Source organism: Loxodonta africana, chromosome 9 (assembly GCF_030014295.1).
Source record: "Loxodonta africana isolate mLoxAfr1 chromosome 9, mLoxAfr1.hap2, whole genome shotgun sequence".
Classification (NCBI taxonomy): domain Eukaryota; kingdom Metazoa; phylum Chordata; class Mammalia; order Proboscidea; family Elephantidae; genus Loxodonta; species Loxodonta africana.
The window spans coordinates 42,480,706-42,507,739 of NC_087350.1; the positions used below are offsets into that span (position 1 = coordinate 42,480,706).

General features: G+C 41.4%; 1 protein-coding gene across 16 annotated transcripts in view; it reads left to right on the top strand.

Moving 5' to 3' along the window:
- The first annotated feature begins 5,984 nt into the window (after positions 1-5,984).
- TSC1 (TSC complex subunit 1) overlaps positions 5,985-27,034 on the top strand; it is a 61,516-nt gene continuing 40,466 nt past the window's right edge. For 4 of the 16 annotated variants that reach the window (XM_064291266.1, XM_064291265.1, XM_064291263.1 and 1 more), the window contains exons 1-3: positions 5,986-6,236; positions 17,016-17,078; positions 26,093-26,279. In XM_064291266.1, coding sequence (XP_064147336.1) covers positions 26,174-26,279 — 106 coding nt within the window. In that variant the 5' untranslated portion in view covers positions 5,986-6,236; positions 17,016-17,078; positions 26,093-26,173. Of the gene's footprint in view, positions 6,237-6,977; positions 9,301-12,528; positions 12,578-17,015; positions 17,079-20,215; positions 20,331-23,157; positions 23,269-26,092; positions 26,280-27,034 lie in introns of all 16 variants that reach the window. The other 12 variants (XM_064291257.1, XM_064291259.1, XM_064291255.1 and 9 more) reach the window with 12 other exon arrangements.

The window sequence follows — 27,034 nt, forward strand, 5'->3', positions numbered from 1 at the left end:
CTTTTATGGCCCCTCGTCCATCCCTCTCAAGCTGGGTCTTCTTCCTCTTAAAGCCCATATGCTCCATCACTATTTATCAAATTCCTGATTAAACCAGGAGTAAATTCAAATATCACCAAAGCCCCAGCAAGTTGTCCTCATCACTTCCAAGTGTGACCTCTTCCTCCTGTGATCATCCATGGCACTTTGTCATTTGGTTCTGGCCTGGACCTAACTCTGAATCACCTCCTGGTCAAGGTGTTCCTCTTCCATCTCCTCTGCCGGACTCCATGCTCCTTGAAAGCTGGTAACAACAATGACAGTATTTACTGAGTGCTCACACTGGAGCAGGCACCTGTCCTGCCAACTGTGCAAGTTAGATATTTAAGGTGTTTTATCATCTCCATTTTACAGACGAAGAGACTGAAGCTTGGAGACTCGTGCAAGGCCACACAATTGGGAGGCTACAGAGTGATGACCCCAATTCAACCAGCCGTCTCTGTCCCCACTGGTCGGCCTAATTCATTCACTCCACCCCTTGACCTTGGCAGTCATGGCCAATTCTCTCAGCCTCAATTACCTTCTCAATGGCAGGACCTCCCAAAGCTTTATCTCTGCCTTCTCATCTAAACTCCATATTCACGTCCAGCTGTCCACTGGGCCCATCTCTCTGGCATCTCAACTCAGTCTGCCCCAAATTGACATCAACTCCTACTTTCCAACCCAGCTTCTTCTCCTGTGTCTCAGAAAGTGGCACCACTCATACTCTCAGCCAGAAACCTGGGGTCACCTTTCTTCTCCTTCACCTCCACTTCCAGTCAATTACCAAGTCCTGTTTGTGACATTCTCTGGACACTTTAGTTCAGTCAGCCATCGCTTATCCCCTACAGTACCATGTCACTTTCTTAGATGGTCTCCCATGCCTCCTGTCCTGGCCCCTCCATCCATCCTCCACACCACAGCAGATGTCCACCTGATTGTAATTCTTCAAGGGCTCATCACTGAACTCAGGGTCAAGGTCAAACTCCTTTACGTGGCTCACAGTCCCCTTGAGGACACACTCCTGCTTATGTTTCCACTTCCTTCTGAGACTTAGTCTTGAAAAGTTTACCCTGTATTACATTTGTTTCCAACTCCCTGTCTTTTAACCTTGAACTAGACAAGTTTCAGGGGGCCTCTTGCCCCCTCCGCACCTTCTGGGGGCAGCAGAGCACTTGAGAGTTTGGCAGGAGACAGGCCTATAAACAAGACTTCAACATGCAATAAGGTTGAACGAATAAAAGCATACATTGGTTGGGGAGGCTCAGAGCGGGAGCCCTTAGGCCATCCTGGGGGTTCTAAGAAGGCTTCCTGGTGGAGATGACACTGGAGCTGAGTCTCGAAGAAGAGTAGGTATGATCTAGGTAAAGAAAGAGGGGGGAAAGCATGCCTGGCCATCTCTGGCATCCACTGGTTGTTAGGAACAGAAGCCCACTTACACTAGCTCAACGAACTTTGAAAACTCAATGAAAAGATACAGGGCATCTCCCAGACAGAAGCAGGAAATACAGCCAGGCCTCATGGGAAGTGGACTGATGTCAAGCAGCTCTTTCTCTTGGGGCTCTGTGCCTTTTGTCACCGTATCTGTTCCTTTCTGCTCTCTTCCTGCTTAACTCCTACGGTAGGTGGTGCTGGAAGACCCCTCAGGGACAACACAGTCCTGTCATGCTGCACAACTCAAGAGGGCATATGTATGGGGTGTAGTCTGTGGATTTGTATCCCCTGGAACTAACAGAGTCGCTATGAGTTGGAATCGACTTGACAGCAGTGGGTTTGGTTATTTATTTTTTTGGGGGGTGGGACTCAACAGTTTGAATGGTGCCCCCCCACCCCTGCAAGTTGTGCAAAGTAGCAACCCTCCACTAACACCGCCTGTCTCAGCCTTGGGGTCTCCTGGAATAAATTCATTCTCAAGAAGGAGAATCTGGCTGAGTCTGTGTGAGGCCAGTCTCCACCCCTGATCTAAGTCCAATCGGTTGTGTGTGTATCTATGAACTTGGGAATGGCTTACAGTGGGTAGTTCAGGCCATGGGCAGATTCTCTTAGAAGGTGGTGTCATGGTCAAGATCCTGGCGGGAAACAATAGCATCCTCCCTCAAATGGGCAAGTGAAGAGAGTTCAGTGAAGGGACTATTTACAGAAGTGCTTCAGAGAAACAAAACATGGTGATGGTACCCAGGGTGGTACTAGCAACAATGGGGAACCCTTATCACCCTTAGATGTGACGAGCAAGGGGAGGGAGCCATTACTAACACATGGGTGAGATGCCGTGCAGGAGCTGTCAATTACCATCAAGTAGGAAGGGTCTTTCTCCTTCCCACCTACCTCACTTTGGGAAAATGCAACAGGAAGCCAGAGAGCAAGCTGAGGAGGTGAGGCAAGTAGAAGTCAGCCTCCTGGGGCCCAGAGCAGGACAGAGAAGGGCAAATGGAGAATGACCAGCATAGAGTGGGGAGGCTATCTAGTGTGGAGGGAAAGAGCCTGAACAAAAGTCATGGTGCCATCAAATCATGTAGTGTTCTATGTTACTATAGGACGTAGTGCTACACACGGAGAGGAAGATCACGGGAAGAGGTGGGTAGGTCCAGGCCATAGCAGGCCTCCTGGGTTACTGTCACGAGCTTGGACTTGATCCTGCAGGAGATTTAGGGCCACTGAAGGCTGAGTGACTGGCCAGGAGGCTGCCACACAGACAGCTGAAAGCTGAAGTGGGAGGATAATTTAAATGGATGAACTTCAGGCATTGAGAGGGAAATGGTTTTGACTAGTGCTGTCCTTCCAAAGCCTTCAAATCTTGCATCTGGAAGGCCCCTTGTTTGGGGATGACAGAAACCCAACTGAAACTAACATCAGGCAAAATAGGGAGTTATTGCCTCATGGAACTTGGAACACCAGCGTGAAGCTGGTCTCAGGGACTTCAAGGGATTCAGGAGATACAATCCGCCTTTCTCTTTTTGTCTCTGTGTCTATCTCCCAGTGACTTTTTCATCTTTTGGCTGGACTTCTCACAGAACTTGCTGTAGGAGAAGGGAAAAGGGAGGGACACAGCTTCCCATCCCCCTTTAGTGATCCCAGAGGAAAAAGAAAATCTCTCCTGTAGCATCCATAGATAGACTCAGGAAAGCACCCTGATTGGGTGAGCTAGAGTCACATGTCCAACCATGAGCCAATCACTGTGGCCAGGAGCATGAGAAACTCAGATTGGCTAAACCTGGTTCAGCTGCCTGTGGCCTGGGGGTGGGTACTGCGATTGTCAGGCCCACCAGCACAACAGGAATTGTAGTTGTTATCCTTAGGGGCCATCGAGTCAGTTCCAACTCATAGCGACCCTACGTGCAACAGAACAAAACACTGCCTGGTCCTGCGCCATCCTCACAATCACTGTTTGAGCCCATTGTTGCAGCCACTGTGTCAATCCATCTTGTTGAGGGCCTTCTCTTTTTCACTAACCCTCTACTTTATCAAGCATAATGTCCTTCTCCAGGAACCGGTCCCATCCTCGCTTCTAAGGAATTAAGGCATGAGGAATTAGGGAAGGGCAATTCAGTTCTCCAAAAGGGGTGGGGGTGGGGGAGGGTGGAAAGCTGTGCAGACAAATACAATGCATGTCTACTACACACATCAAGTCGGCAACCAACTGCCTGCCCACATAGGGCTCAGCCTTTTTCCGATCTCAGATAGGCCAGCTGTGATTGTTCGAGAAAGCCCTGCTGAGAAGCTTCTGCCACAGAGAAGTAGTGGTCTGATAACATCTATTTAACAAATGTCAGAAACAATGGCAGAGAAGCGGAAAATGCCCTGGTGGTCCAGAGTGGGAGATGGTCTCTGCCTGTTTCTTTAAGCCTCTTCTTACAATTCCCTGGTGGTCCATACTGAAATAACAATTACCATTCTTCTTCCAGACACTGTATAAACAGTAACAGTGTTGTTATGGCCCCCCTGAGAGCCAGAAGTTGATGAGCTCAGTGTATCACTGCTTCTTCCACTAGGGACACGTTCTAGCAAGAGGAGGTCCCGAGCCACAGAAGGGAGTTGGAAACTGGGGACTGTTGGATCAGAGCTCTGGAGTGGTGCCTGCTTCCCCTCATCCCACTCCTTAACCCTAATTCTCCCAGTCACTAGTGGTCTCAGGAATCTCTGAAAGCTCCTGAGTCTGGGCCCTGGTATGAATGCAAAAGCAGGAGTCCATTCCTGTCAAATGGTTTGTGGATTGATGGATGGAACTGGGATAACCCAGACCTCCCTCCTCTCCAACCATTCCATCTCTGAACCCTAAGCAGACTCTGCCTGGATGGCTACACAGAAGAATTCAGCATTTGGTGGACCAACTCCTGGGAGGGATGGATGCTGATGGTTAAGCACAGTTAACATGGCAACAGAACAAACATTTATTAAGCGAGGCCCTATGGTAATTATATCTTACTATCTCATTGAATTCACCCCGAATCCCCATGAGGTAGGCATTGTTATTACTCCTATGTTGCGGATGAGGACATGAAGGCTTACCAGTTAGCACAACAGCAGAAACCTGCATTCAAACTCATGTCTGTTTGAATCTAGAACTGCTGGCTTCCTCCAGCTATCCCCATGATGATGTTAAGACTGGTTGAATCCCCAGCTGAATTCCCACCTCCTCCATGAAACTGTGTGGCCCAAGTCCTGTGGTTACGAAGGTGGTCCACTGTTCAAGGGTTGCAGGTGAGTGAGTACAGGGCTGAAATACAGCCTGAGCTCTGCTCATGTGGGCTACCAGCCCAGAGAGGGTGCATTTTTCCGGTTCCTCACAGAAGCCCTGTAGGGCTAACCGCTGCCATACCCTGGACCATGTTGGGCCTTCTCAGAATTCTGAGAGCACACACTGTGCTGGCCAGTCACATATCTGCTACTTAATCATAGGCTGCATTGCATTGTGACCCAATTGGTTCCCATGACAAAACTTGCTGTTCCCATAACTCAGCCCAGCATGCTTGCCTCCGGGCTCTTGCTGCTTTGTTTCCCTATGCCTAGAATGCTCTTCTTTTCCCAACCACACCTCCCATTTCTATTCCATGAAACCTACCTTTCCTTTAAAACCCAGCCCAGTGCCAACTCCTTCAAAAAGCCTCTCAGACACCATGTTTAGACTTTATTTCATTCTCTGCCCATCTCCTAGACTGCTTTGTATCAGATACATGATCGTATCCTGCCTCATGATCAGGGCCAACCTCTACTGAGCATTTTCTATGTGTAGAGCCCTGAGCTAAGCACCTTCCACACTTTATCTCCCTGAATCCTAATTTTATGCATGTTATCCTGCCCATTTCTCAGAGGGAGAAACTGAGGCTTGCAGGGTTTAAAGTCTTGCCCAGGTTTACACAGCTAGGAAGCAGTAGAGCAGGAAATGAATTAAGGTTTTCTGACTGTAAAGCTGGCCTCCTCTGATTAGATGGTCTATCACAGGGCTGAAGTGTTAGCAAGTTGAGAGTAGAATCCTGTTCGGTTCTTCAAAGAATCCCAGACGTGGGGCTTTTGCGAATATTTTGCAAAGGAAAGAGGGTTGCCTTTGTCCAGCTTTTTGCAGTTCCCTAGGTGAGCTGCAACTCCTTTAAGGTTCAAAAGCAGCCCCTTCACCACGCGTGGCCCACTGGCTCTTTGGAAAATAAGATCGCGGTTCTGTGACACACCACGGGCAGATCCCGGGGGCACCAGGGTCTGGGAAGGGAAAAACGGCACAGTGTAAAGGTAAAAAGGCTCTCCAACCACACCCAGCGAAGGCGAACTTGTTTATTCCTCTTCCACAGCCCCCTCCCGCCCGACCCAGTCACGTGGTCCCTCCCCGCCCCTCCCCTCCGATTTTTCGTGTGGCTCCTCCCGCCGCGCCGGGCCTTCTTTTTGCCTCCCTCGGAGTCACAAGATCTCTCAGAGGACTCCTTCTGGGATCCTTCCGCCTGTCCCCGCCCCCTTAACTTAAAAATTCTCCTTGACTGTTTTTTTGGCCAGTTATCACTCTCAGTAATGAGTGGAATGGCCTCTTACGTCGAACTGAGATGCCGACCGCAGCCATCTGTTATTTGTTTTGAGGAGGATGCGAGACACCTCTGGGGACTCTTTTCCGTGGCGGAAGCTGCAGTCTATCGTTGACAGATCACAACGGGGGGAGGTGCTGTACGTTCAAGATGGCGGCGCCCTGTAGGCTGGAGGAACTGTGAGGTAAACAGCTGAGGGGGAGGAGACTGTGGGTGAGTATGGGGGTGTCTCCCCCTCCTCTTCATGGGGGCTTTTCGGGGCAGCCCTGGCACCATGACCACAGTCTGGGATGCTCTAGGGGGCTGGGGCAAGGGGCTCCCTTGTTAGGGAGGGGAGCCGGGGAAGGGGGGTTCGGAGAGCTTTCCCCTCCCTCTTATTACGCGTTGTCTCCGGCGGGGCCCGGCAGGGACTGGCGGGCTCCTGAGGAGGAGAGGCGGGCCGGGCAGACACTTCGCCTCTCCTCGGCGGCGGAGGGAACGGCTGCACCCCCGGGGCGCCGTGCTGAGGGCAGGGGTGAGATGAACCCCTTTGCTAGCCCCTCGCTTGGTGGGGTGACAGGTTCACGCGGGTTGCAGAGGGCCGGGGAGAGACTCGGCGGGAAAGGGAAAGGCCGGGGAGGGGGGGCGGTCCTAGGACTTGATGTGATGGGTCGGAGGTGGGGGTGGGGAGAATGAATGGACGCTGCCTGTGGGCATTGGGGACTCGCTTGGACGCGGTGTCACCACTGAAATTTGCTTGACTGGAGTGTCTTGCTCCTGGTGTACTTGTGGGTGTTTAATTGACAATGAAAGACAGTTACCTTAAAGTCAGCAGAGGCGATTCTTAAGAGACAGCTATTCGCAGAGGAACTCCTAGGCGCTCATTCATTCATTTGAGGAACTAGGGGGATGAAGAGCTTGCAGTCAGAGAGACCTTTGAAAATTAAAGCTCTTTCTTTGTGTTTCCTCTTACAGAGTTTTGCTCGTGTGTTTTGGATTTGGGAGGGGGCGCGGTCCTCCTAACTAATAACAGCATCTAACGTTTATGGAGTGCTGTCTGTGTGCCAGACATGGTGGAAGTGCTTTGCAGTGATCATCTCCTTTAGTCTTCAGGACAAAGGGAAGAGCAGCCACTGTTAATACCTCCATTCCTCAGATGAAAAAACTGAGACACCCGGAGAGATTAGGGCAACTTGCCCAATGTGACCCTGCTAGGAGTACCTGAGCCAGGACTGGAATCCATGTCTGATTCCAAAGACTATGCTCCTGTCTTTATTGACACCCCCATAACTCTCATTTATCTGTTATTTGATAGTTGTTCTGTCATTCTAATTGATTAGAATCAATCAGTTGGCCAGGGTTTGTGCATACTTGTGTATGTGTTCAATTTTGAAGGGAGGTGTTAGCTTTTGTTTGGGATGGCAATGTTGTGCATGTAAATTTGCTAGTCTAAATTAGGCTGGAAGGTGTTTGATATTTTTATAAAACTGATAAGCTCACTGCAAAAAGGAGTCCTGCTAAAATGTTTGCTAGGCTTTTTTTATAGAAAACTTAGAAATAGCATTTCACTTTACATACAGTAAGATGTAAAAGTACTAAAATAGAATAATACTCTTCTGAGATACTTTTTGATTTATAGTTTTGGGATCAACTTGGAGTCATGTGAATTCAAACATGCTGGCAAAGTGGAGCTGTAAATTTCAAGAAGCATTATAAAACCTAATCTGCTGGGAACCCTTGATTTACAGAGCAACCACCTGTGATTCTTAAGTTGAACATTCCTGAGTAAGCCTGGAATATGCAAATGTGAAAGCTGATTTAGGGTTTTGCAGGGAAATGTACCTTTAACAGTCATGTATCAGGCGAACGAGGCTCGAGGCTCCTCGGAAACACTGAAACATTCTTTGCTATTGCCTTGGGGAGCTGCAGAATCTCCTTTAACCACCTGGTATAAACTTAAGGAATATTTATAGAAGATGTAAATGGAAAATATCCTCTTACCAAAGTTAATATCTTATTCAGAATACTCTTACTTCGAGTGCCTTGAAGGGCAGATGATGTCAGCTTTCTTTGCTTCCTGCATCTCCTGGTGCCATAAAGCCTTGGTATGTTCCTAAACTCCTAGTAAGAAAGAAGGTGGCGTCCAGCTTCTTACTTGTTTTTATTAAATTGAAATGTCTCAAATCCTGTGACTCAGTTGTACTCTTTTTCGCTGAATTAAGACCAGAGGTGTCAGATGCGGCTGCTGTTGTGGATGTAATGCGATGCACTCTGTGCATGCGTGCTTTCATTTGTGAGATGAAACTGAATAGTCTTACTGGGGCAAAACAAATGTATACTTGTTTATGCAGTATTTATGAATAATGACATTGCCAGAGACAGGGGATATCAAACTGTAGCGTTCATCAGAACCCCTGTGCCCAGATGCTCGACCCCATAGCAGGTAGACCTAAAGATTCGGTCTTTGTATATACTGTATTTTGGAAGGAGCCCTTGGTGATTCTGATGTGCACCAGAGATTGAGGACTACTGGCTTAAAATACCGATTTGGCTTTTTTTTTTCTTTAATTTTAATTTATAGTTTATTGCAGGGGCATTCCTTAAAATAGCTTCTAACCTCTGAGTAATAGTGAATTTTCAGCTCTGAATTAGAGCCGACTTGATCTTACAGCTCTGTCTTCTTTAGAAGTTAGAGTACAGGTATGTTCTTTTCCAGGTTCCAGGGCCATAGTGAATTTTCAGCTCTGAATTAGAGCCGACTTGATCTTACAGCTCTGTCTTCTTTAGAAGTTAGAGTACAGGTGTGTTCTTTTCCAGGTTCCAGGGCCATAGTGGACTAAAATTAGCTTCTCCTAAAATTATTGGATATTCTTGGATGCAGATGAGCCAAGTACAGCAATAGATAGATAGATTGCCGTTGTGAACTCCGACTCATGCCGACGTCAGGTACAACCGAATGAAAAGTCATCATCATGATCGCCGGCATGTTCGAGTCCATCGTTGTTGCTGTTTTGCCAATCCATCTCACTGAGGATCCCTCTCGCCCTTGCTGGCCCTCTACTTCACCAAACATGATGTCCTCTTCCAGCAATTGATCCCTCCTGATGATGTCTCCAAAGCAAGCGAGTCAGTGTTCTGTTGTGATCCATAAGGTTTTCATTGACTAATTTTCAGAAATAGATCACCAGGCCTTTCTTCCTAGTCTGTCTTAGTCTGGATGCTCCTCTGAAACCTCTCTACCGTGGGTGGACATCACGAAGTGGGACGATCTGAGAATTTTTCCCTTACATCATCAGTGGTAATGATTTAATATAATTTAGTTTGTGTAAAATACTCATTTTTAATTTAATTAAAAATTAAATTGTCTGAAAGAGGCCTAGCCGTCAGCAATTTGAGATTATTCTTTCTCTGATTTACGTTTTGAGCCTATAAAAAAAAAATAGTTGGTAGAAATAGTAATTTAATGTCTATTTTCAAGCAGGGGAGAGAATAAATTATATACACGTGTGTGTATATGTGTATATATGGAGCCCTGATGGCACAGTGGCTAAGAGCTCAGGCTGCTAACGAAAAGGTTGGCAGTTTGAATCCACCAGCTGCTGCTTGGAAACCCTATGTGGCAGTTCTTCTCCATCCTGTAGGGTCACTGTGAGTTGAAATTGACTCGATGACAACGGGTTTTTTTTTTTTAATGTGTGTATATATATGTATGTGTGTGCATATATGTGTGTGTGTATTAGATTTTGCTGATTTCTTCTTGCCCCTTCTCTGGGCAATGCTAACTTTTGTTATATGGGAAGTAGCAAAAGGTAACAGTATTTTTTCAGGTTGAATGAATTCAAACTGCCATCTAATTAGTAAAGTGCCTTAAAAATCCAATCCAGCTTTAGTATAAAACAAAGCATGGTAGTTACTGGCCTAGGACTCACAGGTTGCTTTCTGAAGTAGATAGAATGGCAGTAGAGGCCAGGAAGCGTTTGACTAACAGGGAACAGTTTTGACGTTCTATTGGTAATGGACCAATAGATCTTCTATTGGTGATGGACACAGTGGAGACTGATAAGGAGGAACAAATGTGGTAACCTTAATGTCTGCAAACATTAAGACCTGTGCTACTTTGAGTAGTTTGCAGTACACAGGAAGAACATGAACTGTATCCAGTTTGAGTTATAAAATGGTTTTATCAATGTTTCAAAAACCAGTTGTTAAACTGAGAGACTGCTAATACCTAGTAATACGTTTTGTTTAGTTAGTAATATTGTTATAACAATAACAATTTCTGTTTATTGAGTACTTATGAGCCAAACACTCTGATAAGTATTTTACATGTATTTATTCTATTTACTCTCCCCACAGCCTAGGATACAGGATAGGGAGATGAAGAAACTGAGGTTTAGGGACTTAAGTTGTCTGGAGTCATAGTGAGTGGCTGAGCTGGGATTTGAACCCTATTTAGTTGACTCCAGAGCAGAAACATTTACTCTTCCACTGTGATAAACTGCCTGATCTGTTAATCTCTAAAACTAACACACAGGTCAGTGGTTCTTAACTTTTTTTTTTTTGGTGGGGAGGGCTCAGCCCCTCTCTGAAAATCTGTTAGAAGCTATGGGCCAAATATCCCTGCGTCTACCCTTCCTTTCCCATCACCACCAAAAACGTTCACACAGATAACTAAATTTTGGACACAGCTTCAGGGGTTTCATGGACCCAGCTTGAGCCCCAGCTGATCATTCTAGATAGATTACTGCTCTTAAAAAAGGGCTTGGTGTTTATTAAGAATAAATCCTTTTTTTTAAACCAGTAGGTAAGAAAGTCCTGATTCTTTTAAAGATGGACTTATATACTGTTTGTAATATAAATAATTTTGTTAAATTTCTGTATTGGAAGATTCTTTACACTTCACTGGGAATTCCACTTTAGGAGCCACATTAAAAAAAAAAAAAATTAGAAGCAGGGAACTCATGTATGTAATCTGCTAAATCGTTGTCAAGCTTTGTGTTCAGTCTGTGCTGATACCTTTAGTGCCTGGCAGAATTTCATCCGGCGCCCCCCCCTTCTTTTAAGGTTTATGGACTGGCTGGTTTCTTTTCCTTCTGAACCTCAAAGCATATACGTGTGTGTGTGTGTGTGTGTTTGTATGTATATATATATATGTGTGTGTGTGTGTATTTCTTTTTCCTAGTCCAGTGGTCCTTAACCTTTAGTGGGCATCAGAATCACCTGGAAAGTCCCACCCCCAAAGTTTCTGATTCAGAGTTCTGGGGTGAGGCCTGAGAATTTGAATTTCTAGCAAGTTCCCAGGTGATGTGGATGCTACTGGTTTACAAGAACCATATATTGAGAACCACTGTCTTGGATTATCAAGCCCTGCTCCTTTCTTCCCTGGGATGTTTTTATTTTAGCCCTGTGAACTTAAAACCTAAAGAAGCCTCAGTTTCCTCAAATTTCTTTTAGGGGGAACTCTTTATAGTAACGGTTCAAAACACATGGTATCTGTCTGGCTTGTATTTCCCTAACAAATAATTTGTTAATGCTAATAGAAAGACCATATGAAATGTTACTTATAAAAGAGATATACCTTACCTCAGTCAAGCTCCATCTCTATAGGCAAGGATTCTTCATTTTTGGAGTAAGGTATAGCTGCAGCAGACTGTCCATTAAGGCCCCTAATAGCGAAAGTTCTGAATGGAGAAACTGGCAAGTTGGAACTCTCCCTCCCCCCATTCATATGACCTTGGGAAGTATTACAACTGCTGAGACCATTTAAATCACACATGACTACAAATTTTGGCAAGTTTTACCTTCAGCTGTTTTATGTACCAAGTAGCATTTCTTACCTCTTTTCTCCTGTCAGTTCTGTATGTGGTTCCTTACGTGAGTAGGAAGGGAGAATTGAAGCATATATTTCACTCTTTTTAGTTGCATTTGTGCTGAAGGCAACTTTGTTCATTTGATAGAATGTTACCCTAAGAAATTATTTAAGACTTACTGAGGCACTGAAATATTAGCATAATATTCTGCCCTGCCTGTACTGTTCTGAGTAATGAATGAGTCCATCTAAGTCTGAATCCGCAGCTGAATTTTCTTTTAATTTTTATAGGTAAAAACAATATAGAAAACAAGTTTCAGTGAAGAGACATCTATCTTCATTTACACCTATAGTTGCATTTTTATATCGTAGGCAAGTATGTACAAAATCAGGCAATTTTGTACACAGCTACCTATTTTATGTGGTTTACAGTTCTGAGGAATCCTAGGGTAGTTTCTAGGTCACAGACAACACTTGTTTTCCTAAAGTCTTGAGTATTCAACTGATATTTTCAGATAAAATACTTTCTAGTGGCATTTTAGATAACCTGCCACTAGTATTTCATAAAAGTATGCATAGCTTTAGCCCTTGTGCAGTTTGTAATGCACATGATAAAAGTATCTTGTCTAGGGCAGAGATATGAGAAAATAATATATACAGGTCCTGTTAATGACTGTTCTATATGACTGTTAACCTGAGGTTCATGTGTATTCCCAGGTATAGCAGCCATCTTTCTATAAACACCTGAAGAATGAAACTCATTGAGGTAAACTCTGAAAACAACTTGACCTATATATACTCTGTGCATCTGTTTAGTCTCAGAATACTAAAGCATAGAGCCTTCATCTTCTTCCTCAAACATACCCTTTGTTTTTATTAAAAAAGCCTGCTTGTAGAAGTATAATTACAGTGTTGCATGTAGATGAGAACATAACTCTTGGGCCAAAATATCAAAGAGGAAGAGGTCTAGATGTGGAGGACTGTATCTCTGAATTTGGCTTTTGGAAATTAAACATGGATTGACACTGTTGTTGTGCTGTAAGAGGTGTTTTCATCCATATACCCTTAGAGGTACACATTTTTCATGGGTCTTCTCTACCCCTAACTTTTCATCAGGTGGTTATGCCATATCTCACTTTATTAACCAGAATGATTTTACTAAGCAGTACTTCCATAGAGCAAAATTTAAATGTAAGCGAAGAAGTGAAAAACAACTAAAAATATAAATAATAGCAGGTAGCCATTGACATACCAACATAAAATTGATGCTGATTTATTACCATTACCATCTTTATCGGGTAAAGACAAAGAAGTTAAAGTCTGAACACTGGACATTGGACAAAAACACTCTGATTTCCTATAGTAGTGCCTTTATCTAGGATGGTAATCTCGGCTGGACAGGCTACAAGACCTCATCTTGTGTATATCCTAATTTTACCCTTGCCTTAGATATTTCTTTTCAGGTAGAAGATCCATCTGGGATTAATTGCAAGAGGAAGACTGTATGACTCACTAGATTAATAGTCAGTTTTAAGATTCTTGGAGATTAGAGGCGTCTGCGTTTTAATTCCAGCTCTGTGACTTGTTGGAGTAACTGTGACTGGGCAAGCACTCTCTTTCTGAAAAGCCATCCTGCCTCATGGCACTACACACATTGCTTGCGTATGCTCCTGAGAACCATTGGTATTTAATGCCTAGAATGTGTTCCACATGGAACTATCATTGGGATCAAGAGATTTTAACTGTTAAATATAGTTGCTCAATCTGTAGTTTAACTTTGACCAGGATTGTATATCTAAGTGCTTATTTCCAAGCTTTTCAGTGCTCAATGTAGTTAAGTGTATATACTGTATGAGAGTCAGCTTTTATGTTCTGTATTCAACCAGATGAAATGTTAGGTGACTAGAACAAAAAATATGTTTGCCTATGTGTGCCCAGCACTGGTTGAGGCCCTGGGTGTCCATTGGTACACCAGGCAGATGGTCTTTGTCCTCATAAAGTTTACAGTCTAGTGATCAGACTCTACCTAAATACAGTCAAAAGCAAACTGGAATGTTTTCATCTACAGGTAGTCACTGACCTACGACGGGGCTCTGTTCTGGTGATTCCATTTTAAGTCAGTTCTGACATAAGTCAAATACCTCATTTTCTTTTTTTCATTAGTCTTGCCTGTTATTATCCATATCTTTATAAATCCGATCTTTGTCTTTGGGGGTTGGAAGGATTGTATAGATATATTTTAATATATACATGCATATGTAAAAGAACACACAAATCATAAAAATTTACTTTGATGAAGAAGAGTTGGACTGTGTTGGCATTTTTTCAGTTGTGGTAATAACTCTTCTTGTGGAAGGTTCTGGAACATCTGGATTATCCCTGGGAATGGGGATGGGGTTTCTAGTCAGAAAATTAGTGAGAGTTGTCTGTTTGGTCTTTTTCCTTCACATATTTCATTGTAACATCTCACTGCTTCCTGAATCTGCCTGTTGACTTTAGCAAAGAGATCAGCATTTGGATCCATGTTTTCAAAAAACTGAAGCCCCTGACTTAGTTTAGAAAACTAAATACATACAGCAGTGTTTTCAACAGTAAACCCTAAAATAAGCTTTTGTGAGTGAACACTGAGAATAACATCAGCAAATTACATGCTGCAACATTGTATGTAGTACATATTACTAATGATAAGATGTACCAAAAAAAAAAAGGATGATTATAAGTGCAGTACGTTGTAACTCGAATGTGTTGTAAGTTGAGGACTACCTGTCTATTCTTATTTAACATAGATATTTAATACGAGATAGTTGGGGCAGAAGGTAGGGTAGAAGTAAGAAAAAATGAGGTAAATGATGTTGTTTGGCTCCATCAAGTCAGTTCCAACTCGTAGCAGCCTTATGTACAACAGAACTAAACATTACCCTGCACCATTTTCACAATTGTTGCTATGTTGGAGCCACTCTGTCAGTCCATCTTGCTGAGATTTCCTCTTTTTCGCTGACGTTCTACTTCACCAAACATGATATCCTTCTCTAGGGACCAGTCGCTTCTAAGGAGCATTCTGGCTGTACTTCTTCCAAGACAGATTTGTGCATTCCTCTGGCAGTCCACGATATATTCAATATTCTTTGCCAACGCCAGTAATTCAAATGCGTCGATTCTTCTTCAATCTTTCGTATTCATTGTCCAGCTTTTGCGTGCATGTGAGATTAAAAATGCTTTGGCTTGGGTCAAGTGCACCTTTGTCCACAAAGTGACATCTTTGCTTTTTAACACTTTAAAGAGATCTTTTGCAGCAGATTTGTCCAGTGCAATACGTTTGATTTCTTGACTGCTGCTCCCATGGGTGTTGATTGTGGATTAAAGTAAAATGAAATCCTTGACAACTTCAGTCTTTTCTCCATTTGTCATGATGTTGCATATCAGTCCAGTTGTGATAATTTTTGTTTTCTTTATGTTGAGGTGTAATCCATACTGAAGGCTGTAGTCTTATCTTCATCAGTAAGTGCTTCAAGTCCCCTTTACTTTCAGCAGGCAAGATTGTATCATCTGCATATCACAGTTTGTTAATGAGTCTTCCTGCAATCCTGATGCCCCGTTCTTCTTCATATAGTTCAGCTTCTCTGATTATTTGCTAAGCATACAGATTGAATAAGTATGGTGAAAGGATGCAACCCTGACACACACCTTTCCTGATTTTAAACTACACAGTATCCCGTTGTTCTGTTTGAACGACTGCCTCTTGGTCTATGTACAGGCCCTGCATGAGCACAATTAAATGTTCTGGAATTCCCATTCTTTGCAGTGTTATCCATAACTTGTTATGATCCACACAGTTGAATGTCTTTGCGTAGTCAGTAAAACACAGGTAAACATCTTTCTGGTATTCTCTTGCTCTTGAACGTAGAGTAGCTAATGTGAACGGAAGAAAGGAAGTAAAAGCTGAACAGAAGATATCAAAGGGTGGCTCAAGAAGACAAAGTAAAATATTATAATGAGATAGAGAACTGATAGTTGTACTCAGATATTTTATGCTTGTCATGTAGAAGGGTTAGACTTGGGTTGTGCTGTTTTGAAGGCTTTGCATGTTTATTTAAGAGATATTTTGACTCTCAGTCATTTAGTCAACAAGTGCCAGACACTGTGATAGCTGCTGCAGGTACAGTACTGAACAAGCTACTGTCTCTCCCTGGATGTAACTTCTATTTTAGTGGGAGAGACATGTTCAATAATTAATTGTACTTATTTAATTGGATTATGATAAGTGACGCAGAAATATAGGCTGCTAATAGGGTCACTAGGAGTTGGAATTGACTCAACGGCCGGAGGCTTGGTTTTTTTTTTTTTGGTAAGAGTATATAATAGGGGACATGACCTCGTCTAGGAGGGGGGATAGGAGGCCTAGGAAGGCTTCTCTGATGAAGTGAATGTTTAAGCTGAGATTTTTAAGGATGAAGAGTTAGCTTGGGAGGCAGAAGTAGATTCTGTCAGGCATAGGGACAGCATGTTCATCGTCCCAAAGTGGAAAAGAGTGTGGCTTGGCTGAGAAGCTGAAAGGCTGTTGGTGCAGGGTAATGGAAAGGGAGAGAGGGCATGTGGTTTGTGATGGGTGATGTGGGCCCACTAAGTACTTTGTGCCTTGCACTGTTACTGCTGGTTGGGACAAGATAACACTATCCTTGCCTTCCAGAGCTTCTTGAATAATTACTCTGTGCCACACACTGTGCTTTGGGATACATCATCTTGCTTAATCCTCACACAACCTTATAAGGTGGATGCTGTTATTATTCTCGCTTTACAGATGAGGTAAGGAAAAGTTAGGTGCTCAAGGCTTAAATAGTCAAAAGCTACACCGGATTAAGTGGCAGGGCCTGGATTTCAACACGGAACTCTTTAGTTCTAGAGCCTATCCTGTCCATGTGTGTATAACACCAGTATAGCATATCGGCAGACATTACAGGTTCAGCAAACTATAAAGAATTTTCCAGCAACCAGCTGTTCAGAAATGTAGATGGGGGAAGCGTGTGCTTCCAATGATTATAGTGCTCTTTCCAGCGGAAATCAGATGGCCACCTGTCAGAGAGAGACTAGAAAAGAAGTTGTCCCAGATGAACCCTAAACTCCCTTCTGATTGCGTCTGGATTTTACTTCATTGTAAGATTATTTTATATATATATATACATATATATATATTTTTTTCTCTTCAGTGACCATGAAAGACACCAGGTTGACAGCACTGGAAACTGAAATATCAATTGTCCCCAGAGCAGGTAAAGTATAAACTTTGTCCAGTGGTTAGGGAAAGATGGGAGGGAATTATTGAACTTGTCCATGGTTGTATTAGTGCATAGATGCTTTGTTCATATTCAAGGATTTCACGTGTACGGTTTTAGCTACTTGCTAGGAACTGGAACATCTATGGCATGAAATAATTACTCAGATTACTGATGATTTATTAATTGCTTATTCAGTGCCCAACACTGTGTTAAGTGCATTATTTGTATTATTTATTTTATTCTTCACAGTCACACCCTTGGTGTATCCCATTTTACAGATGAGGAATCAGGCTCAGAAATACGTAATTTTCCTAAGGTCCTATAGCTAGCACTTGGTGGGCCCATGAATCTAATCCAAGTCTATTTTAACCGCTAAATTAAACTGACCCCTGTATGCTAAAGCAAGTCATTTAGTTAGTGCAGGAGTTCTCAACTCCTGCTATACCTTAGAAATGCACTTGGATTTAAAAAAACAAACAAAATGTAGTATCTGGACCCTGTCCCTTAAACTGGTCTGAGGTGTAGGATTTTGTAAGCTCTGCAGGTGATTCTGGAGTTCATCCAGGGCTGAGAACCACTGAGCTAGTGAATTAATTTACATCTTAACGTGGCTATATTTAAATTAATTTTGGAGAGAGGGATAAATTATTTGCTATAGTGATTTTTGGGAATCAGTGGGTTCTCAAAGTCCTATCATATATCCTTCATAAATATTGAGGCTTTGGTATTCCTGTGGATATGAATTTAGTCTTAGTGACCTAAATGAACTATAATTTTATCAGCAAGGGTGCCAAATGCAATAGAATTGTGTCTCTATAGGAAGATAGGGAGGTGTTTGGTTTGCTGTCCTTATACGCAGACAGCTGGTGATTCATCTAATAACTCATTGGTTGCCATTCTTTATGTTCTTTTAGTGTCTACCTCATCTTATATCAGAGGAATTATGAAATAAGTAGAGATTTTTGCCTTAAAGACTGATGCCTTTTCATAAACATGGACTTAATATAGATTATAGACTATCTAGCAAGAATGTAGAAGTATTGTTCTCTCCCAAGTATGGAAAGCTTTCTAAAAAGCCCACAAATATGAATTTCCACCAAATGTCAGATGGTCAAGTGTTCAAATCATTGAGACCGAAGCTGAATATCACCATCATGAGATGTAAATTCTGGTCACAGTAATAAATCTCAGATCTTATTAAACATCTTTCATAATTGTAAGTTGTATTATATTTTAGTAGTCAAATTTTGAAAGTTTGAAGTTTTAGTGTAGGGGAATACTTTGTCAGCACCATCAGCTGCTATACTGCTCCTGTGGGAACTCTTACACATACATGAAACCAAGTAGACACCCATCTTCAGTTGGCACAGTTAATCTCATCAGTAACCTTTTTTGGACAGAGCAGAATGTAATTCAGAAAAATTTTTGGTAGGTTGTTTTCTAGAAGGAACCTTGTACCTGGGATTCATAGCTTGGGCAAGCCTCAAAGATCCTTTGTCTTCAGCTGCCAAAAATTGCTGGCAACCTGTAGTGATATTTCAACAAGCTTTTTGTTTAAATTTTTAGCCTCCATAGACTTAAAACTGTAAGGAATTGTCTTCTTAAAGCACTTTTGTAGTCTTTGATTAGTGAGTATAAAATAGGTTTTGGGTATTTCGTGTTTTTCTTAACATTGTTTTGTTTTCTCCATATCTTGTACTCATTATTATTGTCTTGAGGATGATTATCATAGTTGCTGGTGACTGCGGTTTTGAAATTTTTTTGCCTCATAAAATTGACGTGACAAAGTTGGCATTTTTTTAATTCATCCTCACAAGATGTGAAGTATTCCCAGATACGACTTTTTGTTAAAAGACTACAAATTAAATGCAGTTCTTAAAGGTTATTTAATTTGTAATAAATGCTGCGAAACAATTCTGTAAAAGTTAGAATTAGGACATAATCTAATTTCTGTTATTTAGTCACGAGTTATTTAAATTTTTAAAATATTTTGCTCAAATAGCATATACTGTTATTTATAAAGTTAATCTAGCTAGTATACTCTTTTAATATTCATATTATTAGTTAATATATTTAACTATTTGGAAGTTCTTGCTTTTGAACGTAAAAATCACAATTAATTGAAACATTTACTGTTAAAATAATAAGTACACATTTAAACTGATAGGATTTCAATTTACCAAGTTCAGAAAGAGATTTTCGCTGGGATGTTACATCTAGAGTGTTTTTACCTGTATTTGAAAGTGAATATTCAGATGTTCGTAGCAATTCTAAATGCATGTCTTGTTCACATTGCTGATGTCATGTAGATTAGGTATAATGGTAACTACATGAATTATATAGTTTTTGGTCACACACACAAGTTCAAGTGTGCTAGATGTGCTGCTGAAGTAGACAGTTGGCTGTTCAACCTTCTGAAGGCCAGGGCCAAAGCCAGAAAGCAGATTTTGGCCAAGCATAGAACTGAAACCGAACTTTGGTAAATTCCTACTTTCTGTGCTTGTTGAGATCATACAAAGTATTCTCTTTGATCAAATCTGATTACCAGTTATGGAGTTTAAACTTGGTTCAAAGTTCTTCATGAATTAGAAAGTATCTTTTGTATAGTGACTAACACCTCCCTCCGCATAGTAAAATCTGATTCTTAATGTAAAATAATAGGATGATTAGAAAGATTGCTGAAATTAATGTGCCTCTTCTATGTGTAGACTATACCAAATACTCTTAACTAGTATTAAAAGACTTTATCCTGGCATTGGAGCACTTCCTTTTGATAGGGAGACAATAATTGAAAGACAGTATACGGCTAAATGTGCTCAGACACCATTCCGAGTGTTTTGCATGCATTATCTCAGTCTCATTTAATCTTCATAACAGCTTAAGAGTTGGGCCCTTTTCTTATCCCCATTTTAAACTGTAAATTAAGTTGGGTAATTTACCTAAGGTCACACAGCTAATATGTTGTGGAGGCGGGATATGAACTTAGGCAATCTGAGTCTGTTGCCTCTCTTATAAGAGGAGTTCAAAGGATGGAGCCCAAGTTTTGTGGTGCGGTGGAAGCAGGCAAGGATACACTAAGGCTTTGCATGGTTAGGAATAAGATACATTTAAAAACTGGATGTGTTTGGCAGCTCTTCACTTGTCATGAGTGAAAAAGTGACCTTCCTTCCTCATCCTTGGTGCCGTTTGCCTTTGGAAAATGATATGAAAACTCCACCTGTGTTGAATTCCCTCCAAAATCAGTGTGTAAGTATTAAATGAAAAGAACATGGTGTTTGTCCATTGACAGTAGTTCTTTGTATTTTGCTGTTGGAAAATCTGAGAGCATTCTGCACTTTGGTAGTTTCCATGACTTGGTGTCACCAAGTGGACATGCTCTTCACTGCTTGTTACCTAGGTTTGGGTCTTATTTTAAGACCCATGTAGAAGTGACTCCTTGTCATTAGTGTGACTCTCTGACAAATAGGAAGCACTTGAGTGGAGGACATCACTGACTTAAGATGAGCTAAGTGTTCAGAAAAAGGTGTTATTGAATTTCTTGAGTTTTTACCTAACTGTAGCTTTAGTAATTTAGCTATATGAAAGACTTCTAATGGGCTTTGTAATTGCTTCCCTTTGATGCTGATCACATGTTATTTTACATTCACCTTTCTAACAGACATGCGTGAAGTGTTGGGTGTATACTAGGCCCTGTTTTAAGCTTTGGGGATATGGCATTGAAAAGACAGACAAGGAAGGCCTCTTCTGGGGTTCGCATTCTACTCAGGGGAGATAATAAACAAGTTAGACAAACAGGAATTTTAGCTGATTATAAGCACTGTGACATAACTGAACTATTGATCAAATAGAAGCTTACTGGGGGTGCCACTTTAGATTGAGTGGTCAGGGGAAGCCTCCCAGAGATGGTGTCATTTTGAGCAGAGACCTGAAAGAAAGACAGGCAGTCATAGAAGGATCTAGGGGAAGAGAGTTCCAGGTATAGAGGGAACACCAAGTACAAAGGCCTTGAGCAAAAATCAGTTTTGATGCATTTGCAAAGAGCAAGACTAGAGCAAAGAAATGAAGAGGCAGAGTGGTATGAGGTAGGAGGCCAGGGAGTTAATAACTGGCTGGCTCATGTGAGCCTTATAGGCCTTTCTCATGAATATGGCTGTTATTAGTACTGTGGGAAGCTATTGGATGATTTTAAACAGAGGAGTGATAAATTCTGATTTCCATATTTAAAAGTCTCTCGTGGCTGTTTGGTGGTGAATGAATTGTACAGGAGCAGGAATACAAGCGAGGAGAGTAGTGAGGGAGGCTGCTGTGGTAGTCCAAACAAGAGTTGATGAGGCATGGAAAAGGGCAATAGCTAAGTGGATAGTGAAATGAACGAGTTTGCTGGTGGGTCAGATATGGGGGTGGGGTGGAAGAAAATCCTGGATACCCCTAGATGTTTGTCTTAAGAGGCTGATGGAAATGCCTTTTACTGAGATCCAAAAGATTGGTCGAGCAACAACAGGTTTTGGAGTGGGGAGTGGCTGTTGAGAGAATTCAAGTCATGGCTGCCTAATAAGAATAGTGTCATCTGTAGCACTGTACTGTGGCATGCAGCCACTAAAGATAATATTAAACTAACGTTTAATGGAATGTTGCTTTGGCATGACCCAGGCATTGCCTTTGGGCTTTTCCTGTATTCGTTTTTTTTTTTTTTCACTTGGCTCTTAACGTTTATTGATTCTGTTTGTTTGGACTGCAGACGTAAACAGAATTATGTGAGAGTTTTTTTTTTTTTTTTAATTGTGCTTTAGGTGAAAGGTTACAGAGCATATTAATTTCTCATTCCACCGTTAATACACAAATTGTTTTGTGGCATTGGTTGCCAACCCCGCCATGTGTCAACACTTTCCCCTTCTCCACCCCAAGCTCCCCATTTCCATTCATCCAGTTTTCCTGTCCCTTCTTGCCTTCTTGTCTTTGCTTTTGGGCAAGTGTGCCCATTTAGTCTCATATAAATGATTGAACTACAAAGCACATTCCTAATGTGTGTTGTTTGTTGTATGGACCTGTCTAATCTTTGGGTGAAGAGTGAACTTCGAGAGTGACTTCAGTTCTGAGTTAAAAGTTAAAAGGATGTCGGGGCCATACTCTTGGGGTTTCTCCAGTCTCTGTCAGGCCAGCAAGCCTGATCCTTTCTTGAAAACTTGAATTTTGTTCAACGTTTTTCTCCCGCTCCGCCCAGGAGCCTCTGTTGTGATCTCTACCAGAGCTGTCAGTGGTGGTAGCTGGACACCATCTGGTTGTTCTGGGCTCAGGCTAGTTTAGGCTGTGGTACATGTGCCTATGTTCTATTTTCTGTACTTGGTTACTTCCAAAATGGTGGTATCTGATTAGAGGCACTTTCACTGCTCTAAGTGGACGTTTCAGTGTGCTAACCTGTAGGTTACTTTCCCAGCCAGTCTTCCGTAGGCTGTAAAGTGTGTTTAACGTGTGTACATCTCGCCCATTACCACCCCCCACTGAGTCCAGGTCCAGCTGCTCACTTGCCTTCTTTGTGCACCCACTGAACTACGTCCATTTTTCTACTAGAGCACATAAAGTTCTTCATTGCACTAGAAGAATTCCACCCCATTTAGTAAGCCTTCTTCCCCACTTAGTGCTCTGCATTTATTGACTCTGAAGAAATATCTGAATGAGTTTAAAAAGGAAAGATACTTCAATCATGGGACTGATTCCAAAAGCTTATGTACTCTTATGAGGGCTTTTTCGAACATAAAAAATGCTTCAACTTGGGTAACTTATGTGAAGAATCCTACATAAAGCATAAGATTTATGTTTTTTTCTGGGGTTAAAAAATATGGCTAAAAGGTCAAATTTTAGAGCCAAAGAGAAAAGCTTGTTGTCGGAAATGCTCTAGTGTTCAAAATAAAAATGGATTCTTGCCTTCTGTAAGCACTTGGGAAGAATAGGCTCCAGACACCAGACTTTTATGCCTACATTAAATTTACAAACTGAAAAACAAGCTAGGTAGCCCAAGCCGATTAGCCCTATCGCCAAGTTGACTGGCTGGATGCCATCTTTGTTTTGAATTTAGCTCATGTGCTCTGTGCTCTGGGGCTGCCTGCACTTGGAGGACCACATCTGACAATATTGCCTTATTGAATGCACAAAAGACAAACTCAAAGTCTCACTAGACTGAGACTAGGTAAGTAACACTCTTACAGGGGAAAAAAACAGACTTAGGGACAAAACACTTAAATTTGTGTGCTGCATTCTTTATCGCTAATTGGGAATAATTTGTGATTTACCTGAAGTAGTAACGAATGTGGGAGCTAACTGAATAAATGTCCTATTAAAAAGTCATATGGCAAGTGGTGATCCAAAGATTTTTTTTTTTATAATTTTTATTGCACTTTAAGTGAATCCAAAGATTTTTTACTAGTATTTTTCATGAATACATAAGTACTATTTAGTGAGTTTATTTGTTCCAGGTACAAGTGCTTTACACATATTATCTCATTTAATCCTTCAGTGAACAATAAACCCTGATAGGTTGGTATTATCTTTATTTATAGATTTAATTTGATCTAACTTACAACAAAGTGAAATTTGTTTCTGTTTTCATTTTTGAACTCATTTACAGCAGGATCTTATCATTGGTTGTAGTCTCACATCTCTGAACCCTTTGAAATAGACTTCCTTTGTGATGGACCTGTAAGATTTATATTTATAGGTATGAGCCAACAACTTCCTACATCATGGTTTGATAGCAAGACAGTTTACTTGACTTTTCTGGCTAGTTACCAAGAGCCAAATCAGTGAATGTTGTTAGTTGCTGTTGAGTCAATTCCAACTTCTGGCGACTCTACGTGTGCAGGGTAGAGTTTTGAAGGCTGTGGCTTTTCGGAAGCAGATTGCCAGGCCTGTCGAGGTGCCTCTGGGTGGGTTTGAACCACCAACCTTTCAGCTAGTAGTTGAGTGCTTAACCCCATATGTGCCACCTGGGGACTCCTCAGTGTATATTACCAGGCTGCAGCGGGTTTTTTTTTTAATTAAACAAGAACATTATAATAAGTTAATACCCAGCAATTTCTGGGGTCATTGTTGATTTGAATTTGGCAGTCTTGCAGGAGATTAACTCTTTCTTTGGATTTTTTTCTCCAACATTTTATTATAAAATTTTCAAACATACAGCAAAGTTGAGCAGATTTTACAGTGGATACCTGTATATCCACAACCTAGATTTTACCATTAATGTGTCACTGTACTTGCTTTTTCATAGATCTTCTGGTTTAGTCACCCTGCTATCCTTCCATCAATCCACGCTTTTTTTTCTTGTTGTTATGAGTATGTATAAAACAAAACATTTGCCATTTCAACATTTTTTATATGTACAATACAGTGACATTGGTTACATTCATCATGTTGTGCAACCATTACCACTCTCCATTTCCAGATTTTTCCATCACCCTTAACAGAAGCTCGGTGCCCCCTAAGCAATGACTCCCTCTTTCCCCTTCCATCCCACCCCTTGTAACCACGAATAAACTTTGGTCTCCATACATTTTCCTACTCTAGATACTTCATATAAGTGGGATCATCCAATATTTGTCCTTTTGTGACTGACTGATTTTGCTCAGTAGCTGAATTTTTTTAAGCATAGTGTTTCCCAAACAGAGTTTGTGTGTCACCTGTGTAAGAATCATCAGGAGGTGTTTGTTAAAATGCAGATTCCCTAGCTCAAAATTAACTTCTGGGGTCAGCCTAGAAAATTGCATTTATAATAAGCATCTCACATGTGGTTCTGATACACACTACAGTTTGAGAACCACTACTTTAGCTTACTAAAAGAAAAACAAAAAGAAGATGGGAGTATAATGTAATATAGCCGTGAATGACATACACAGTCATTGGCCTGGGAGTTAGACCAAGTTCTGCTCTACCATGTGATCTTGGCACAGTCATTTATCCTTTTTGGGTATCTACGTTCTCATTTATAAGATAATACCTGCTTACCTCACAGAGTTGCCATGAGGGCCAAAAGTTAAGTTAGCTTAATGCTACATTTAAGGACATAGGGGTTTGGAGCCAGGCAGATCTGGGTTCAAATTTCAGTTTTCTCCCCCTGGTTTTGCCTCTTGCTAGCTTTATGATCCTTAGTAAATGGCTTGATGTCTGTTTCCATCCCTGTAAGATGGGGACAAAAAAACCAGTACATCGAGGTAGTATAAGGAGTACATGAGATGATATTTGTAAAAAGCTCAATGCTTGTCTAATAAATGTTAACCATTATTATTTGTTTAAAAAAAAAAAAAAGCTTTAGAGACCAGAGCGGGGAGAAATAATTGTAAATGTGTAGAGCGATACTTGGGGAATGAGCTGCTGTTTTGTTTATAAAAAGATAAGGGAGCTGCTCTACTACCTGGAAGACATGAGGTTTTGAAGGGAGCAGGGTTTGACCTGATGGTCCGTGTCCACCCTACTTTCCTGGTAACCCGTGACATCCAGGTGTGAGACTAGGATGAGGAGTGTACTCTAAAGGTAGAGAAATGGTCCTGGTTCAAACTAGGTATTGGTCTGATGAACATGTGGTCTAAACAGAGGTATACTAACTTAGAGACATTGATGGAATTGCCAAGAAGATAATAGTATACTTTTAGTTCTTTTTCTAAAACCACTCACCTACTCAGGTCAATGATTTAAAGGTCTCATCTTACCCAAGTCCCCATGTAGAATTAGAATTAAGAATAAAACTTAAGTTTGGTCCTGTTATTAAGGTGGTGTGGTGATTAAGTCTGAATAGTATCAGTTTCTTAGGTTTCTCATTGATAGTTGCATTTCTGAGAACTCATCTAATTCATAAATTTGTCAAAGATACAATTATTCTCACACTCCAGCTTCTTTTATCAGCAAAGTTCTGTCCAAACTTTTATTGCTTTTAACACATTTGCTGGTTTGTCTTGTAGGTAATTTTTTGCAAGGTAGAATGGGACCGTTTTATCATATCATTAGCCTTTTCTTTTTTTCAGTCTTGTAGTGGCACCAATGAAGAGTCTTTGGAGTCTTTAACGCATGTACTGGAACTGGCATAGGCCCCTGTATACGAGATAATGACCCAACAAACGAGTATCGGGGAGCTCCTCTCCATGCTGGACTCCTCTAAGCTGGGTGTGCTAGATGACATAACAACGGTCTTTAAAGAGAACCTCAATTCCGGTAAGCAGAATCATAGAATTTTTGGTTTATCTGGACATCAGAAGAGATTGACCAAGAGGTGAATAAAGTCCTAATGATAAATTTTAATTTTCATCTTCTAAAGGGGTTTTTTAAAACTGCCAAAAAAGATTATACATGGATTTGCTATATATGTATGTTTTGAACTGTTAATTATGATTCAAATACATACACATATAGGGGTAAAAAAATCGTATCATGAACCCCGTGAACCCAGCTTCAAAGTTTCTCGCATTCTTGTTCCACCTATCCTTTCTGACTCCTACCCACTTTGAGTATTTTAGAGCGAATCTCAGATAATATCATTCCATCTGTACATAATATATGTGTTTTTTAGTATGAAAAATGCTTAACTCCTTTTTCATCAAAAATACAAATTTAAACACTACCCCTTTTTGCCTATCAGGCTGTCTAAAATCAAATAACGGTAATAGAAATGAGCAGTGTTAGCAGGAGTATAAATTGCTCTTCAGCCTTTTTGGAGTTTCTATCATCAGTTCAAAATACATACTATTTGGCTCACTTAAAAGAATCTGTACTTCGTTATAGCCCTGAATGAAATATAGTGAAAAATTGAAAAAACCCAAGTATCTTTCAATAGGTGAATGATTAATTACATAGAGCCATATAGTAGAGTACTGTGAGGTCAGTGAAAAGAATGAGATAAGCTATACCTACTGACATGGGAAAGTGTCTGCACTATATTGTGAAGTGAAACACACAAACTATGTATATGT